The following is a 19,632-nucleotide window of genomic DNA, read 5'->3' on the forward strand; positions in this document are numbered from 1 at the left end:
TTTCGCCTCGCAGCCATCGCGCGTTACGGGATTCCTGGTGTCTCCTGTCCCCTGGATCTTCTGGCGGCTTCCAGGAGAGGATCCCGGGGTGGGTTGGGTTGGATGGACCTTAAATCCCACCCAGGGCCACCCCTGCCGTGGGCAGGGACGATTCCCACTGTCCCAGGCTGCTCCAACCTGGCCTGGGACACTTCCAGGGATCCGGGGGCTGCCACAGGTCATGGATTCCTTCCCAAATTCCCATTCCCTGTGTCCTGACCCTCCATCCCTTGTTCCCAATCCCTCCCCAGCTCTCCTGGAGCCCCTTCAGGCCCTGCCAGGGGCTCGGAGCTCTCCCTGGAGCCTTCTCCTCTGCAGGTGAGCACCCCCAGCTCTCCCAGCCCGGCTCCAGAGGATGTTCGTTTTGTGAGAATTATCCAACACAACCTTTCGGCAAAGAAATTTTTTTTTTTTTCCCCCAAAATCCAAACCCTCCCCTGGCACTGTTCCCTCTCGTCCTGTGCTTCCCTGGGGGCAGATCCTGACCCTGCCCAGCTCCTCCCACCATGGGGCTCAGGCTGTGGCTGCAGGTTTGGGACATCCTGGGGGCAGGAATTCCCTCCTTGAGGACGAGCAGGAGCAGCTGCCGGCTCTGTCTGTCCGTCTGTCTGTCCAGAACCCAGTTGCCAGCAGCCCTGCAAAGCTGGATCACCAAATCCCACATCCCACTGCACCTTTTTTTTTTTTTTAATTTATTAAATTTTTTTAAATTTCCTCAGGGAATGATGCCCCCAAATCCCTCCCAGGCCTCCCGCAGGAGCAGCTCCTGCCTGTGACTCGCCGTGCCCAGCCCTGGCAGCACCATCCACCCACCCCGGGCAGAGATTTGGAGCCCCGGCAGCCAATCGGAGCGGCTTGGGCACGGGGAGGGGATGGATGGATGGAAGGATGGACGGATGGATGCTCCGGGCTCCTCTCTCTCCTCCCCTCCCCTCCTCCAGACCCCCCTCCCCGCCCTCTCACACAAAAGCAGGGAATTAGCTGACTTAGGGCAGCGCAGGCTTAGCCAGCTGCGGGCTGGAAAATCAGAATAAAATACCTTGGGCAAGGGAGAGGGAGAAAGGAGGCGGCCGAGGAAAAAGCGGCGGCAGCAGAACATGGAAGAAGAACACAACTAAAACCGCCCTCAATCCGTCCCTGCGAGCCGAGCAAAGCGCGGAGCAGCGGGGGAAAGGCCGGGCTGGATGAATCCCCGGGCGGCTCCTCCATCCTCACCCTCATCCTCATCCTCATCCTCACCCAGGGGCTGCACCTGCTGAGGCGGATCCGCCGGGAGGAGGAATGCGGAGCGGCCAGAGGGGCAGGAGCGCTTTTGTTCCCCACTGAGCACCAGCCGAGGTGAGGGGGAGCCGGGATCCGCTCGGGTTCTCCTTCTCCTTCTCCTTCTCCTTCTCCTTCTCCTTCTCCTTCTCCTTCTCCTTCTCCTTCTCCTTCTCCTTCTCCTTCTCCTTCTCCTTCTCCTTCTCCTTCTCCTTCTCCTTCTCCTTCTCCTTCTCCTTCTCCTTCTCCTTCTCCTTCTCCTTCTCCTTCTCCTTCTCCTTCTCCTTCTCCTTCTCCTTCTCCTTCTCCTTCTCCTTCTCCTTCTCCCTCCATGATGCCTCCGGGGCTGGCAGGGAGCAGCTGCCAGAGGCGGAAAAGGGAGGGAGGGAGGGAGGGAAAGGAGATTTTCCAGAGATCTGGAGGTGTAGGGGAGGCAGGGATGGAGGCAGACGTGGCCGCGGGTTTGAAAGGGATGAACCTGTGCGGAGGCCCGAGAGAATCCAGCATCCCTCAGCATTACAATTATAATGATAACATAATTATATAATTATGTATTCTATTAATTATTATACATTATAGCATTATTCCATATGATAATTATATCTATTACATTTTTTATTTCTAAAATTTACATACATATGTTTGATTCTATATATATATGGCTCTAGATATAAATCATATATCTTTATAAAAATAATATATAAAAATCATATATCTATATAAAATAATATAAATAAAATCATATATATATAAATCATATATATATAAATCATCTATATAAAAATCATCTATATAAATATATATGTGTGTATATATATATGTATATATAAAAGATTATATATAAATTTAAATATATATATATATATGATTCTAAGGGCCCCTGGGGTTCAGTGTGGGTGAAATCCAGGATTCCTGGGCCTGAACTTGCCCCCCGAGTGCAGGAGAAAAGCCAGACTGGGAACACACGCCCAGCCCGCCCCGGGCCGAGCTGCTCCAGGGGTTTGGAGCCTGGTTTGGATCACCTGGAGCAAGGCAGGAATGTGACTCAGCTCAGGTAGGGCTGGGATTTATCCCGGGAATGACAATTCTGGGAATGGCAGCAGGGAGGGAGGGAGGGAGCCCTGCAGTGCCTGGAATGCTGAGGGATGCTGGATTGGCTCGGGCCTCTGCACAGGTTCATCCCTTTTCAAGCAAAACCAGCCGGATTTTTCTCGGATTTTTCTCCTCCAGATCATGCCCAGCCTCCGAAAGCAGCAGGAAAAGCTCTGGAAGAGCTGCAGAGGCACGGGCAGAGTGCTCAGGGCTGATCTCTGCACTGGGGACAGCTCCAGGAGCCACCCCAGGCCCCTCATCCTAAAACAAAATCTTCAAAAAATCCTAAAATGACTCCAGAGTGGAGGCTGAGCTCGGGGGGAACACTCCAAGCCAGCGCAGGAGCTGAGCCCACAGGTCCCACCTGAGGAGGTTCCGGGGCCGGTCACACCTGACCTCGGATCCAGGATCCAGCCGGGGATGGGGGATCGGCTCTTCCTGACCTGCCAGGGCTGGTCCGGGATCCGGGGCTGGGCTTTGCTGGGAGCTGCTGGCCCGAGGAGTTGGGTACAAAGGTTTGAATTTCTCTCTGTGGCAGCAGGAACCTTTCAGTGAAGAAAAACACCCCAATAATAATAATGATGATAATGATAATAATAATAATTTATCATTATATATTTAACTATTATTTATATTTTATATATTATATTATATTATATTATATTATATTATATTATATTATACTATGTATATAACATTATATATAGTATAATATACAATATACAATATACAATATACAATATACAATATACAATATACAATATATAATCTACAATAATTATTACAATATATATTACTTATATTTGTATTATTTAGACTTATATTTATATTTTAATAGATTTTTAATATCTATTTGTAGATACAGGTATTTTTAGATATTTGAGATATTTCTTTTTATCTTTTAACCTTTTATATATGTGTTTCTAAGGCCCCTGGGGTTCAGAGTGGGTGAAATCCAGGATTCCTGGGCCTGAACTTGCTCCCAGAGTGCAGGAGAACTCCCAGGTCCAGCCTCACCCCCTCCTCCTGCTCCAAAACCTGCCAAGTACCCCCCAAATCCCGATTTTTTTCTGCTTTTCCCCCCACACGAGCAGCTCTCACGCTGCTTTCTCACTGGGTATCCACCAGTGTGGCCTCTCCCAGCTCGGGATCCTCCGTGCCAACCTCTCTGCCTCCCCTTTTCCCAGCCCCAGCCCTTCCCGGAGGGATCTGCCGCCTCTCCCCGAGAGCCATGGGCACCACCGAGGCCACGCTGAGGATGGAAAATGTGGATGTGAAGGAAGAATGGCAAGACGAGGATTTCCCCAGGTGTGTTCCCTAAAACAAAAACCCCAAAACCAGGAAATTTTGTTGTTTTTTCCTGTGAGAAACCATCAAGGCCTGCAGGGGGAGGGTCCTTCAGAGGCATCAGGAGCCTGAACTCCAACAGGAGCTCGGAATTTTTGGAGCTGCTCTGAGTGCCTGGAAAATGTTGAGATGTTTTTTGTCAGCCCTGTGTGGGCACGGGAAGGAGGGAAAGGGGCTGGGTGTGGAGCACAGGGAGATCAGGACGGATGGAGGGATCCACACAGGGATGGGGGCTGCCTGGATGCGTATGGGGGTGGACTCAGGGATTTGTGGACTCTGAATCAGGCAGAGTCTTCCCAAACAGAGCAGGGCTGCTGCGCCAGGAATTTCCCATTGGGATGCAGTGGATCCCAGCCTGGTGGGAAAGGAGGTGTGGGGGTGACAGGAGGTGCCAAAGTGGCACCTTCCGCCTTCAGATCCGCCTCAGCAGCTGCACAGAGGGGCCAAACCCATCCCAGGAGCTCTGAATTCCCATTCCCAGCCTTGTTCGAGGGGCCAAACCCATCCCAGGAGCTCTGAATTCCCATTCCCAGCCTTGTTCGAGGTGCCAAACCCATCCCAGGAGCTCTGAATTCCCATTCCCAGCCTTGTTCGAGGGGCCAAACCCATCCCAGGAGCTCTGAATTCCCATTCCCAGCCTTGTTCGAGGTGCCAAACCCATCCCAGGAGCTCTGAATTCCCATTCCCAGCCTTGTTCGAGGGGCCAAACCCATCCCAGGAGCTCTGAATTCCCATTCCCAGCCTTGTTCGAGGGGCCAAACCCATCCCAGGAGCTCTGAATTCCCATTCCCAGCCTTGTTCGAGGGGCCAAACCCATCCCAGGAGCTCTGAATTCCCATTCCCGGTGCTGTTCCCACTCCCAGCCTGCCCAGGGTGGGGGTGGATTCTCCCCCTCCGTGTTCCAAACCCAAATTCCTGCTCCAGGTGACCCTGCCTGGGCACTGGGGTGGCACTGGGGTGGCACTGGGGTGGCACTGGGGGACATTTACCAATCCTTTCCAGCTCTGACAATTCTGGGACGTGGCTCCGAGCCCTCCTGGGCACCCGGAGCACGGCCAGACGCAGCCGCTGCTGCAGCTGCAGGTGCCCGGGGGCTCTCGGGGCTGTCCCAGCCCTCTCCAGCTGCAGCCCACAGCATTCCCAGGCACAGAGAAAGGGGCTCCTGTTTCCCCGGGATGAGCCTGGCTCTGTTCACGCCAGCCCCAGCTGCATCCCTGTGTGAGCCCCTCTGTGCTCCGTCCCACAGCACGGGGTTTGTCCTTCCCGGGGGGCTCAGCCAGCCCGGGGTGGGTTTTATTTCCCTCTGATGAAATTTATTTTTTTATTTCCCTTCTGAGAGCAGAGCTGCTGGGTCTCTGCCAGCCTCTGGGTTTTCATGGAGTGAAAAAAAGGGGAGAAAAGTGTGGAAAAGGAAGGGATGGGTGGATGGGAGTCACGGAATGGTTTGGGGTTGGAAGAGACCTAAAAACTCGTCTCCTTTCCGAGGGTGGGGGCTCCTTCCAGCAGCCCGGGCTGCTCAGAGAATACAGACAGGAAATCCTGGCGCAGAAAGGAAAATATTGGACTCTAGGGAGTCCAAGAGCTGCCTAGAAAATCGGGGCACCTCGGCACCATCCTAAGCATCACCTGGGAGCTCTGTCCCAGCCTGCCCATGCCAGCAGCAAACTCCTCCCCAGGGAAATTTCTCCTGGAAAAGCCCCCAGCGACACCAAACTCCGGAAAATGCCTCGGAAATTAAAGCCAGGGAGGAGGAAAAGGGATGTGAGCGGGGCCGGAGCCCTCGGGACGAGCTCCTCAACCTCCTCCAGAGCGACTGAGAGCAGGAATGATGCGAGACAGAGCCCAGAGAGCCCCCAGGCAAAACGAGGGGAGGCCAGCTGCGTTCTGCTCGCAATAGAAATAGATAAATTGTCCTTTTCCAGCCGCTTCCCCGCTGGAAGCGTTGGGATAATAGGGCAGAAGCTGCTGCATGTGGGACAGCAGCTCTCCGGCAGCTGATTTGCTGCAGAGCTATTTTTGCCTGCCTGCCATTAGCCAATCTTGCCCCGAAAAGAGGAAAAAAAAGCAGAGGGGGAAAAAAAAATAATAAAAAGGAAAAGGCACATCCTAGACAGAGATCTGGGCCCGGAAAACAGAACCCAGCCGCTCCTGGAGGACACGGGGCGACATTGCCGGCGTTTCCTGGGAATCCGAGCGGCGGGAGCAGCTCCAGGGGAGAGGAGCGGGCGGGTGCCCGGGCTCTGAGCTCCGGCCCCGCTCGGCCGGCCCGGGGCGGGGATGCCGTAACCGAGGCGCGGGCGGCGCGGAGCGGGAGCATGCTCATTCCTGCATCCATCGCTGCATCCATCGCTGCATCCATTGGTGTATCCATCCCTGCATCCAGCTCTGCATCTATCGCCGCATCCATCCCTGCATCCATCCCTGCATCCATCCCTGCATCCATCCCTGCATCCATCCCTGCATCCTGCCCTGATCCAGCCCCAGTCCAGCCCTGATCCAGGCCTGATGCAGCCCTGCATCCCTTCCTGCATCCAGCCCTGATCCAGCCCTGCGTCAAGTTCTGTATCCAGGCTGATCCAGCCCCGATCCATCCCCGCTCCATCCCTGATCCACCCTTGCTCTATCCCCGCTCCAGCCCTGATCCATTCCTGCATCCAGCCGCGCTCCAGCCCCGATCCAGCCCCGCTCCATCCCCGCATCCCGCCGTCCCCGCTCCCTCCCCGCGCTCCCCCCCGACCCTCCGGAAAAGCGCCGCGCCCCCCGAATTCGCCATCGGGGGCTGCGCGCGTCGGGTCAGGAGGATTTCCGCGGCGGGCAGCGATTGCAGCAGCCTTGGGGAAGGTAAGGAAGGAATTTGTTTGGCTTTGGCTCTTCCCCTCTGGCTGCCGGGCGCTGTCCTCAGGCCGATCCCGGGATGAGGCGGCTGCCGCACGTACTCAGCAGCTGCTGCCCCGCTGCCCTCCCCATTTCGGGGCTGTGTCACCAAATCGTGCCAGGCGCCGGATAAACCACCCCCAGACCTCGGTGGGGACAGCGGCAGGAGGAGCTGAAGGGGCCAGAGGGATTTTTCCGAGTGTTCCTTTGATGGGGCCCTCAGCTTTCATAAATATACAACGACCAGCGGCAGAGGATTATCCCCTAATCTACATATTTATAGGGTTTAATTTGGCTGGTGGCCCCGGTGTCATGGCAGCAGGGAGGCGAGCTGGGCTGGATGCTGCCGCCCTTGTCACCTCCCTTCCCGTGTCGCTGGACAGCGACCTCTGCGCGAAATCCTCATGCCGAAAATTCCCGGATTTCTCCCCCGTTCCGTCCCAGCAGCGGGATTTTACACCTGCCTGGAGGGAGGTGTCTCAAACGGAGATTTGCCAGCGCGAACTTGTAGAGCCGGCGGGGTTTGCTCAGGAAATGTCACCCGCTGATGATTCCGGGGGACAGGGACTGGTCCCGGCTCCAATTAAAAGGGAAAAGGAGCCGGGAATGCCCAGGGCGGGCACTGGAGGCTCAGCCACAGCAAAGCTTCCACGGTTCGGATCCAGATTCCCACTTCACTCACCCCAGGGTGGGTCAGGAGCAACTCCAGCAGCTCCCGAGGGGTGACAGCCACGCCCTGGGGACTGATTTGAGCAAGGAAAACTTTTAAATCCATTGATGCCTCCGGCTGGAGGGGTTTGGACCAGGAGGGTGCAGGAGCTGAGCACGAGAGGCTGCAAAACCCAAAACAGGGCTTGGAGCGCTGACACCTGGATTTTGGCACGGAATGAACCCAAATCCACACCTCAGCAGGGGCTGGGAGTCACCCAGTGGGGGCTGAGGTGACAATTTGGGGGCACAGGTCCCCAGCAGGGCCAGCACCAGGGAGCAGCTGCTTCCCAGGGAAGGTGGTGGTGGCAGGTTCGGGGATAAAGCTGGGATGGATTGGGATCCAAGCATCCCAATGGGGTTGTGGCCGTCCCAGAGCACTGCCAGGGGACAGGGATGAAGCCCCAGGGCCTGGAACTGCCCCTCGGGGCTCCTACAGGGAAAAAAATGAGGATAATACGGGAAAGGAGAAAGTTGGCAAGCTCATCTGGGGTCAGGGTTTGTTCCCTGGGTGGATTTTTCATCCCTTGGGATAGTCGGGAGGTTAGCACAGCACTCCAGGAGGGAAGCACAGACCCCTGAGCAAATTCCCTGAGGGAATCCCCCGGGATGAGCTCGCTGGGAGAAGGGAAAGGGCAGAGCACAGGTGGGGGTGTGGTTTTTCCCTGCTGCCTCCGTTCTCTGGGAATGATTTTCTCCTAAACATCCCTCCCTGTTCTCTGCTGTGTTTTGTTTTTTTTTTTTCCCCTGGTGTCCTGCAGGCCTCTCCCAGAAGAGACGGGGATGGAGTCCCTGGGAAGCCCCACGGAAGACGAGACCACGTCCTGTGAGTGCCAACCTTCCCCAGAGGCTCAACCATCCAAATATTCCAGTTAATTTTGTCTGGGATGGGCTCACATCCAGGCTGGGACATTCCCCAGGGAATGGAGCTGGGGTGTCCATCAGGGGCACAAACTGCTGATCCCTGAGGGACACCAAACCTATAATCTCCAAACCCAGGCAAAGGGCAGCTGGCAGGCAGGGAGAAAACCTTGGATTCTCCACCCAAAAATATATTAAAAAATTCTCACGTGGGAGAGGAAAGCAGCAGGGGTTTGAAGCTGAGGGGAGGAAAGTGGGATCTCAGGGGTGTGGGCACCTCCATCCCAGTCCTGATCCACCACCCTGAGGGCTCCAGATCCAGATTCCCTCGTGGAATTATCCACGGCGGTGTCTTGGATGGCTCCAGGAGCAGGACACCCTGTCAGTCGTTTTTCCTTTCAACCCCAGCTCCCCCCAACACTTTGAACTTTAACGGGGCCCATCGGAAGAGGAAGACCCTGGTTGCGCCCGAAATCAACATTTCCCTGGACCAGAGCGAGGGCTCCATCCTCTCTGACGACTTCCTGGACACGCCGGACGACCTGGACATCAATGTGGACGACATTGAAACTCCTGATGAGACAGATTCCCTCGAATTCCTGGGCAACGGGAACGAGCTGGAATGGGAAGGTAAAAAAGGCTGGTTCTGGGCGAACATTTCCAGGGGTTGGGGTGGGGTTTTTAGCCTCATTTTAAAGACTTTTGACACAATTCACGGCCCAGCAGCTGAGGATTGATAAGCAGTGGGGAGATTTTAAGGTAATTTCTATAAAATCTGGGCACCAGAGGTTAAAACTTGCGATTAAACCTACGGTTAAAACCCATAAATCCAGATAAATCAGGGCTGGAGGTGAAACAAGATCAGATCCTCATCCCTGGGCTTACCAAAGCTCTTCCCCTTCAAGGCAGAACTCTTTGTCCCTTCCCCAGATGACACCCCCGTGGCCACGGCCAAGAACATGCCCGGGGACAGCGCGGACCTGTTTGGGGACGGGGGGACGGAGGACGGCAGTGCCACCAACGGCCGCCTCTGGAGAACCGTCATCATCGGCGAGCAGGAGCACAGGATCGACCTGCAGATGATCAAACCCTACATGAGGGTGGTGACGCACGGGGGTGAGCACCACGGGCTGCCCCTCCCCTGGGGGGCTTTGTCCCGCCTGTGTCACGCCGGAGGGGACGCCGAGGCTGGCTGGACCCCGGTTAGGGGGGGGAAAGTCTCAGATGGTGCTAAAAAAGTGTTCAGTGGGTGTAGAATTAACATCTGGAGGGGGCTACAGCAGTGCCTGAGGTGCTCCAGGGTCCACACGTGGGCAGGCAGACCTGTTTCCGAAATCCCGGCAAAGCCAGGGAACTACCCAGCTTTAAAACCCCCAAACCCCTCCTCTGAACGCCGAATCCACGTGCCAGGAGGAAATCTCGCAGCGAAAGAGTTCTGAAGAGAGAAACGCTCACCTGGAGCCGAGCAGAGGCACAAAACCCACCCCAGGAGCAAATCCCAGTGCTGTTTTCTCCCCCTCAGCTCTCCCGTCTTTCCCTGGGAAGCGTCACCCGTGGGGTTTTTTTTTTTTTTGGCAGGATACTACGGAGAAGGTCTCAACGCCATCATCGTCTTTGCCGCCTGCTACCTCCCGGACAGCAACCTGGCAGATTATCACTACATCATGGAAAACCTCTTCCTGTGAGTGCCTGAGGAGCCCTGGGAGGGGCAGGAGGGGGGGGGAGCAGCACTACAGCTTCCCTGTGTTCACGGAACATCAGGATTCTCAGCTGGGAGCGGTCTGGATCCAAGGCCGGCGCTCCCAGTGGTGCTGGGGTGACGCCAGCTCCGAGTCCAACGAGCTCAACCATTCAAATATTCCGGTTAATTTTGTCTGGGATGGAATCACATCCAGGCTGGGGCATTCCCCGGCTGATGGGAGATGGGGATGGAGCTGGGGTGTCCATCAGGACACTGCTGATCCCTGGGGGACACCCCAGGACACCAAACCTCTTCCAAGACCTGCAGGGAAAGGAGCTGGAGCTGTTGGAGGGTGGCACATCCAAAGGATGTTGTTTGGGGCTGATTTGGGTCCCCCTTTTGCCAGGTACGTGATCAGCAGCCTGGAGCTGCTGGTGGCCGAGGATTACATGATCGTGTACCTGAACGGGGCCACGCCCCGCAGGAGGATGCCAGGCCTGGGCTGGCTGAAGAAATGCTACCAGATGATCGACAGGAGGTGAGAATCCTGCTGCTGGGGCGCCTTCGTCATTCCCAGGCCTCTTCCCAGCCTAGAACTCAAAGGAAAATCAGATGTTCCTCAACAGGAATGAGCCTGACCCAGGCCCACACTCCTCACACCCGCCAGGTGCCAGAATCGACCTCAAAAACCATCTCCTTGCACTCCCCCGCCGCGGGCAGGGACACCTCCCACTGTCCCAGCTCACTCCAAGCCCTCTCCAACCCGGCCTTGGAATATTTTGGTTGTTGATATTTGGATATTGGATATTTCCAGAGGGCAGAGCAGCGTTCCCAAATCCTGCTGGGTTGGGATGAGCTTCCCAAGGGATTTTTGGCGTCCAGCTGAGGCTGGGCAGCACCACAACACCTGTTGGGTTTATATAGAATATAGTTTAGAATATACAAAGCCAGATATATATGTATACTTAGAATATATACATTATATTTTATAAATATATATATATAAAATATACATGTATAATTTATATATTCATATAAATAAATATATACTGTATATTATATAATTATATATTATACATTATAATTATATATTATATTACATATAATATAAAATTATATTATATTACTATTAATATTATTATTAATATATAATGATATATTATAGTGTATATAACATACATTATATATAAAATATATAATATAATATATAATGCATTACAAAACATGTATTAATATATTATCTACATATAGTATATATATTCTACAGGTAATATATATTATTATTTTTATTTTTTATTGATTTCTATACACTTATATATATTTAGAATATATCTATAAAGCGAGATGGAGGTTTTAGGGCAGAGGCTGAGTCCTCCTTTTTCACCTTCTCCATGGCTCTGGGTGGTATTTTGCAATTGGAGAGAAAAATCCTCATTGGGGGCTACAGGTGGGTGATTATTGGGTTAAAAGTAAAAATAATTTCGGTGTCATTTCATGCTTGGACAGTTTATCCTTAAAAAGATCTTGTAGAGAGAGAGATGGGGGCCATTTTTTACTCTGTCAGGAGAAGTGCTGTAGAACTCGCAGCTCGTGAGACTGCAATAGAAGTAAGAATTAATAAAAGAAGAAATATGTCTTGAGCATTTAATCCCGGCTCTGGCCCAAAGGAGGTAAAACGAAACTCTTGGGACGTGACCCTCCTGACTTGTCCCCAGGCTGAGGAAGAACCTCAAGGCGCTGATCATCGTTCACCCCTCGTGGTTCATCAGGACCGTGCTGGCCATCTCCAGACCCTTCATCAGGTGAGCACCGAAATTCCCTGACCTCAGCGGGGTTTGGGATGGAAATTTGGGATCGCAGAGTCCTGGAATTGTCTCAGTTGGGAGGGATCCACAGGGATCACCCCGTGCAACCCCTGTCCCTGCACAGACACCCCAATAATCCCACCCTGGGCATTCCTGGAGTGTTTTCCAAAGGCTCCTGGCAGCCTTGGGGGAAAGAACCTTTCCCTGATCTCCATCCCGACCCCCTGGCACAGCCCCAGCCCTTCCCTGGGGTTTATCCCCAAAAATCAGATTTTAAACTCGTCCTTCGCCAGGGGTGGCCGAGGTGAAGCTGCCACTTGTCCCACATCTCTCCGACACTCCCAGTGACAATTCCAGAGGTGTTTTGAGGGGCCACTGGGGTGCCAGTGCTTCTCTCGCTGTCTCTCTCTGCCAGTGTGAAGTTTATCAATAAGATCCAGTATGTCCACAGCCTGGAGGAGCTGGAGCAGCTCATCCCCATGGAGCACGTGCAGATCCCAGACTGTGTCCTGCAGTGAGTGCCAGAGGGTCCCCTGGGTCACAATCCATGGATTGGGAAGGGATCAAACCCATGGATCCATGGAGCTGGGTCACAATCCATGGATTGGGAAGGGATCAAATCCATGGATCCATGGAGCTGGGTCACAATCCATGGATTGGGAAGGGATCAAATCCATGGATCCATGGGGCTGGGTCACAATCCATGGATTGGGAAGGGATCAAACCCATGGGTTCATGGGGCTGGGTCAAAATCCATGGATTGGGAAGGGATCAAATCCATGGGTCCATGGGGCTGGGTCAAAATCCATGGATTGGGAAGGGATCAAATCCATGGGTTCGTGGAGCTGGGTCAAAATCCATGGATTGGGAAGGGATCAAATCCATGGGTTCGTGGGGCTGGGTCAAAATCCATGGATTGGGAAGGGATCAAATCCGTGGGTTCATGGGGCTGGGTCAAAATCCACGGATTGGGGCAAATTGGAGCCAAGGAAAAGCCTCAGGCTGTGGCAGCTCCTGTCACCCTCAGAGCAAACACTGAAGGTGGCTGAAAGTGCACAGCAGCGTTTGAAAGACCTTTTACCTTTCTATGAATCAACTTTACCTATTGAATCAGCGTTTTATCTTCGTTGCAGGTATGAAGAAGAGAGGATCAAGGCCAGGAAAGAAAGGTAAAGGATGGATCTGGGGAGGGATGGGATGGAGAGTGGCTCCTGGGGGATGGATTCCCAACGGGATCTGTGTTTACAGGGCAGAGGAGAAACAAGACATGGCTGAGAGGGAAAGGTAAGGGGTCTCTGATTTATCCTTCCCCTGAACAGTCTTTGGGGGTGAGAACAGCCCCAGGGCTCTGCAGCACCCCTGGGGTCCAACAGGACATTCCCAGAGTGTTCAGGATCTGATCAAGGCTGGAGCTGTGGGGAAGGGAACTTCTGGAGGGGTTTGGAAGATAAAATCCCTGGCCAGGAGAACGTGGGCTGGTTTTGGCCCTGATGGGAGTGACACAGCCTCTCTCCTCATTCCAGTTCCTGAGGGCGAGCAGGGAAAGATCCACTGGGTGAGGCTGAGCTATTCCGAGGGATAACCAGGAGCTCGGGGCGGAGAGGGGGGATCGGTTTGTGCTGGACATTCCCTTATTTTGTTGTTTCTTTGCAGCAGGCCCGCGCCCCCAGCAGAGGATCAGGAAACCAGGTTTGAGCTGTTTGCGTGTCTGGGACAGATCCTGCGACTTTTGTCACTTTCTGTGATCCATGAGCAGGATCCCCCGGCCTGGTGTCACCCAAGGCATTGTCCACCTGCGTCCCCAGCACACCTTTGTGAACGATTTCACCCAAACCCACTCATTTTTTTGGTTGATGGGGTGGCGCTAATACCATTTTCTACCTCTGAAAAGCCCTCCTGTCTCTCTTTTTCTGCCCAGCATGTCCTGAGTGGGAGCAGCACGGAGGAATGGAGAAGGAGAAGGAGCAGCCTGGCAGTCACCCACCTCAACGACCTTTGGGGACAAGACCTCGCCACCACCTTCTTGCAAGCCCTGTAAATCCTGGAGCCTGCCTCCTCTGCCTCCGAGACTCGAAGTCCTTTAACCTTTTGGGAATTGCTTTTCTTTTTATTTTTAAATAAAAGAACAAAAAAAAAAGAAGAAATCCCCCAGAAAGCGAAGCAAGAACAGCACTTTTCAGGACAGGTTCGGGTGTGTTCCAGGAACGGTCTGTGGCACAGTGCAAATACTCACTGTGTATCCTCGTAGTAAGTCAAGAGCATCCTCCAGCCCACGAATCCCCAGCCCAGAAAGAGAATTTCTATTTTATTTTTTTTTGGTTTAAATTATAAACCCTCCCCTTCGCTCGCTGCTGGCCAGCGCGGAGCCCTTTTGCCTTTTATTTTTTTTTGGAGCTGCACCCCCAGGCTCCTCCAGGACATTCCCAAAAGCTGAACAACGACTGCAGGCAACGGAAAGAGCTTTTCCCTCCTTTCCACAGCCAGGGAAAAGTTTCTCCCTGAAGGTACCGAGTGCCCACGGCCTCGGCAGCGCCAACACCGCCGGTTCCTCCCCAGCTCATTCCCCCGAGGAAATCCCATGGATTTGTCCTGGTTTTTTTCCTGGTTTGTCCCATGCCGGTGCTTGAGGCGCTCTGGAGGGATCCCACAAGGAGCAGCCGCCCTTGTCCTGAACCTTGTCCTGAACGCACACACAGCCCCCAGAGGGTCTGGGTTTAGCAGGAGCCTTAAGGACAGGAGGAGTTTTCCGCGCCTCGTCTCCGTCTCCATGGACAATCACTCGCTGCTGAGACCTCTCGGGAGCTGCTGAAGGAAATGTTGGAAGTTTTCCCTCAGCGGGGCCTCATCCATCCGCATCCCTCTCCTGGAATATCCCCACGGAGAGCGCAGGAGGCAGGGCTGGCTGCTGGAGCCGAGGGGTGCGGGTGTGACGTCGGCTCCTGGAATTCGGGTTTTGGACTCGTGAGGGTTCAGTGGGCGAAGGAGCGGGGGAAAGGGAGTTAAGGAACAACGGTCTGGGCAAAATCCTTTGGAAACTCCTGATTTCTGAGGCAGAGCCAGCTTGGATGGGCTGGGGCTGGATGCCTGGCAGTGTCCAAGGCCAGGCTGGAAGGGTTTGGAGCAGCCTGGGATGGTGGAAGGTGTCCCCGCCCCACGGCAGGGTGGGACTGGATGGGATTTAAGTTCCCTCCCAACCATTCCAGGACTCCCTGATCCCAGGATCAGGTAAAACCCCTCTCAAACCCCTGCAGATGAAGAATTCCCTGCCCGTTTCATCACTTCAAGGAGAATCCTGGCAAATTTTTTCCTCGAGGTGGGGGATGGCTCCTCTGGACACGCAAAGCCGCTTTTTTTCTCCTCCTTTCAGCGAACAAAACCCCTCTGGATGAGATCCTTCTTCCCCTGGACGCTCCAAGGAAGCACCAAAAGTTCTTTTTTGACCTCAGTTCTCATTTGAGACGTTCTCCTCACACAATCCAGCCACGGGTGGGTTTCCTGGCCACACCTTCGCACGGAGAGCAGAGCACTGCGCCCACGGCCCCAACCCAGGGGCTGAAGATGGGGAAAAAAATAAATCCACATTCCATCAAGCAAGCTCATTATAAACCAATTAGTGAGAGAATATTCCAAGTTGGAAGGGGCTTGGAGCACGCTGGGATCACGGGAGGTGGCCCTGCCCGTGGCAAGGTTGGGATTTTTGGTCCTTTCCAACCCAAACCGGCCCGGAATTTCACAAGGAATTCTGTGCTTCAAAGCGAAGAAGAGCCCTCCAGGCTTTTGTGGAGCTCGGGTTTATTTCCAGGTGACACCTCCCCGCTCTCCTGAGCTCCCAGCTCTGTTTGGAGGCAGGAGCAGGAGCCAGGAATTCCCAAATTTCCAGGGCAGAGCTGGGATCCCTCACCCTCGCTCCGTCCCAGGGACTGCACAGCCCACGGAGGCGAAGGAAGGACTTTGCTGATTAATTAATACAATTCATTCATTTCAGTTCAGCCTGTGAACAATCACAAAGCTCCTGGTGGGCCCAGAGTCTGTGACTTCACTGAGGACATTTCAAGCAGATTTTTTTTTTTCCTTTGTTTTTATGGATTTAGAGCAAAATCATCAGCTCGGAGAGCGTGACCCACGCTGGGCACGGCAAGGGGAGTTTGCGATGATGCAAGGAATAAAATGGATAAAACGTTGGATGACGGGTTCAAAATCCAACTCTGGGAAGGTTTTGTGCATCAAAAAATGCTGCTGCGATGGAAAACACGGATGTGGGAGACGAGGAATCCCAATCTCCTGTCGTGTGGGGGCTCCGGATCCTCAGCAGTCTCCTCACCAGGAATTTGCTTCTTTGGTTCTTTAGTTCCTTCCCAAAACCACTCTGTCTGCACTGTCAGAAAAAAAAACAACAAAAAAATACAGAATGAGCAGATGCGACAAGGAAACTTCACGTTTTTCCCAGGAATTCCTTCAGAGCAAGGGAATTTCAGCTGGGAAAAGGACAGATCCCCAATTTCCCTTCACGAGACGGAGGCGGGCACTTGTTCCCACGCAAAAGTCAATTTTTAACTTCTTCGGAACCGATGCTTTTTTTTTTTTTTTTGGTTCGTTTTTTTGTTTCAAAAAGTGCACTTTGTGATGGAGCACCCCAAGTGGTGTGCACGAGGTTTTAATTTTTTTCCACAGAGTTTTATGAGCGCGTCAAGTTTACGTTCCTGGGTGGATGGATGGATGGATGGATGGATGGATGGATGGATGGATGGAGACGTGGATAATGTTTTTTTTATGTCCTTTCAACACAGAGAAGAACCTGCAGCCCCATCGAGGAGAAATTAGGGAAAAAAAAAATGCCCAAAAGTGCATTTCATAGCAGCAAAGAATCAATTATCATTTATTTATTTTGACCAGCGATTTTCCAAAAAAAAAGCTGCAAATTCTTGGACAGAAACACAAAAAAAAAAAAAAAAAGTCCCTGTCCCAAAGGTGGAGTGACAAATCTCAGCTGGATGGGGAGGAAAAAAAAAAAAGTGCATTTCCAGTAGGACTTCGAGCAGTATATAAATATATAAATATGTTGAAAGAATAAAAGGAAATAAACTTCATCCCTTTAGCAATACTGCTGGACTGCTGGGTGTCCCAAAGGTGCACCAGGCCCCGTTCCTGCCTGACGAAACCGCCCCTGCAGGACCCAGAATTCCCTGGATTACACCGAGCAGTTCCTGCTCTGATTGGACTTTTCCTGAGGTTTTTTTCTCTCTTCCCCCGGTCAATCCATGGGGAGTCACGTTTTAGCTGCAGAAAAAGTTCTTTTTATGCCCATCCTGACGGAAATCCTGGTGTTTTCACTCGTTGTGTGTTCAGTGGCCGGACCTCAACTCAGCCTGAAAAATCCCATTCCTTCCCGTGCCGTGGATTCCAGAGCAGGAATTCCCTTTCCTCTCTCCCTGGGGATTTATCCCAGGCCCTCCTCAGCTCCTGACAGCTCCAACTTTTCCGCTTTTTCCACACGGAACCGTCCAGATTTGGGATTGTCCAGTTAATTTTTGTTGCGGTTCACGAGGAAGGCACAGGAGCCACACCTGGAGTAATCCATCCCATTTGTATTTTATTTTATTTTATTTTATTTTATTTTATTTTATTTTATTTTATTTTATTTTATTTTATTTTATTTTATTTTATTTTACTTTATTTTATTTTATTTTCTGTCCAGTGCTGTGTAAATGTGAGTGGATGTTTAGAGCTTCCCCTCATGGTAATTTTTTCCATCTCTTTTTTTTAAATTTTTTTTTTTCCCCCTCACAGAAGTGCAGGAAAGGTTTCAAAAGGCGACCGATCCTCTTTTTTAGAGGATTTCAAAAAACCCAGGAGTCAAGGAAATGATGAGCTGGGGTTGGCCTGGAGCAGGAGAAAGGGACAAAAAAACTGGCTCTAAACACAACAACAACAACAAAAAGCACATTTTTTTTCCTCTTTTTTGTATTTCCTCCTTCCCTTCCCGGCAGCCAGAAACGCGGCAGGTTTTGGTGAAGCAGAACTGAGAACTCGCTGCGACAATAAACCACAACCCCGGGGTTGTTTTTATTTTATATTTTATTTTATATTTTATTTTATATTTTATTTTATATTTTATTTTATTTTATTTTATTTTATTTTATTTTATTTTATTTTATTTTATTTTATTTTATTTTATTTTATTTTTATTTTTATTTTATTTTTCTTTTCTTTTATTTTTCTTTTCTTTTATTTTCTTTTGTTTTGTTTTGTTTTTTTCGTTCCTTTCCAGCCCAACCCCACCTGTACAAACGTGTGAAATGTCATTTTCCGCAGTGGTTGTAATTTAGGTGGTTTGTGCTAGCGGACTGTTCATCTGTACCCCGAGTTTTGCTTTGTACTGTTCCATAAAATCTGTGGATATTCAATTAAAATGAGACTAATCCTTCAGCCAAGCCTTCCTTCTGTCGGGAGATTTTTATTTAGGATTTGGCTTCATGTGGAAAATATGAGGGAATTTTTATTTTTGTTGTTTGGATGTTGTTCCCGTGAAGAAAGGCATGGAAAACCTCCCTGGAAATTCTGACACGGCGAAATTCCGAGAGTTTTTTTACTAAAATAACTCCCGTTCTGGAGGATTCTTTCCCAGTTTCCCTCAGCTTTAGGAGAGAGCCATGGAAAAAAAAAATTCCTTTCCTTTGGGTTTCTACCAACCTGCACAGAACCCTGCTGGGCTCAAGTTGTTTCATCTCATATTATTTCTACATATCTTTTTACAATCCAATTCATGCCGTGACTGGAAATGGGATTATAAACCCAAACACACAAAAAAAAACAACCCAAAGCCACTTAAATGGAAAAAAAATACCAAACCCCCAATAACCCCTTTTAAATATTATTATTAAGAGTTAATATTATTTAATATTTAAAAGCTCCAACTATTTACAGGGAGATGTCTAATTTGAGTGGGTTTAGATAGGTCATTAACATAATTAATGAACTGGAAGTAGGAAGACGCACGAGTCTAATCCCCGAACAAGCACTGCTGGAGTCATGCCGTGAATTCTTTCAGGAAACACAAATTAATTGAAATTAATTTTCAATTGGGGCTACACCTGTGCTGTAAGTCTGTATGAAGCAGATTTTTTTTTTTGCTCTGATTTTATTTTCTTCCAAAAAAACCCCCCAAATCCTATCAGGATCAATAACATTTTCTTCTGCTCGTCCTCTGCTTTTTTTTGTTTAATTTCTATAGAAAAGCTTTTTGGGGTGGCTCAAATATTCAATTTATGGCATCAGTAACCTCGTGGGAGCTTTGATGTGCCCAAATTGTGATTTTCCAGGGCCTGAGGAGAGCTGGAGAGGGATTTTGGATAAGGGGTGGAGGGACAGGACACAGGGAGTGACTTCCCAGAGGGCAGGGATGGCTGGGATTTTGGGAAGGAATTCGTTTTTTAAAAAGAGAATTTTTTAAATCCTGGAATTTTTAAAATTCTGGATTTTTTTTTTTTTTTTTGGAAAAAACAAGCTTGTGTTTTCCTCCAAGCCAGAAAAATCCTTCCCAGCTTCAACCTAACTTTTGCAGTTGAGTGAAAAATCAACATTTTTGAGTGAAAAATGGGCGTTTTGCCACCTCCTCGGAGCTGGAATCTCCCCTGTCGCACGAGCCGAGCTGTCGTCGAGTGGGAATCTCTCCTCCCACGGGCTGCTCTTCCCTGGCGGTGCCCGGGGCTCCTGAGCGGAGCAATCTCCGCGAAATCTCATTCCAGCCCGGAATATTCCCAGGGGTTCCCCACCCTGGCTGATCTCCCCGACACGAATCAAACTTGCCAGCTGGAGAAAAGGAGGATTTCTCCCGAATTATCAACTCCCGCGAGAGGGGTGAGGCGCATCCTGCATGGTTTTATCCATCCGAAAACGAGAGGTGGATTTAAACCGGTGAGATGTGGGTTTCAATCGGATTCCCTGGGGAGGAAGGAGCTGATTTCA

At 51.0% G+C, this 19,632-nt stretch overlaps 1 protein-coding gene across 5 annotated transcripts; it reads left to right on the plus strand.

Moving 5' to 3' along the window:
* The first annotated feature begins 913 nt into the window (after window positions 1-913).
* ATCAY (ATCAY kinesin light chain interacting caytaxin) lies at window positions 914-18,093 on the plus strand. Of its 5 annotated transcripts, none has more exons than XM_066205731.1 (13): window positions 919-1,377; window positions 3,579-3,699; window positions 8,082-8,146; window positions 8,590-8,811; window positions 9,112-9,297; window positions 9,760-9,862; window positions 10,269-10,400; window positions 11,578-11,664; window positions 12,083-12,181; window positions 12,801-12,836; window positions 12,916-12,951; window positions 13,324-13,356; window positions 13,586-13,678. In XM_066205731.1, the coding sequence occupies exons 2-13, from the start codon at window positions 3,623-3,625 to the stop codon at window positions 13,593-13,595; spliced, it is 1,086 nt and encodes a 361-aa protein (XP_066061828.1). In that variant the 5' UTR covers window positions 919-1,377; window positions 3,579-3,622; the 3' UTR covers window positions 13,596-13,678. The 5 variants fall into 5 exon arrangements, with proteins under 5 accessions (XP_066061824.1, XP_066061826.1, XP_066061828.1 ...); XM_066205730.1 differs by having other exon boundaries at window positions 922-1,377; window positions 13,321-13,356; XM_066205727.1 differs by having other exon boundaries at window positions 914-1,377; window positions 13,321-18,093.
* Window positions 18,094-19,632: the final 1,539 nt, after the last annotated feature.

The sequence above is a fragment of the Chamaea fasciata genome, unplaced genomic scaffold (genome assembly GCF_029207755.1).
Source record: "Chamaea fasciata isolate MVZ Bird 193981 ecotype frontalis unplaced genomic scaffold, bChaFas1.0.hap1 SCAF_28, whole genome shotgun sequence".
Classification (NCBI taxonomy): Eukaryota; Metazoa; Chordata; class Aves; order Passeriformes; family Sylviidae; genus Chamaea; species Chamaea fasciata.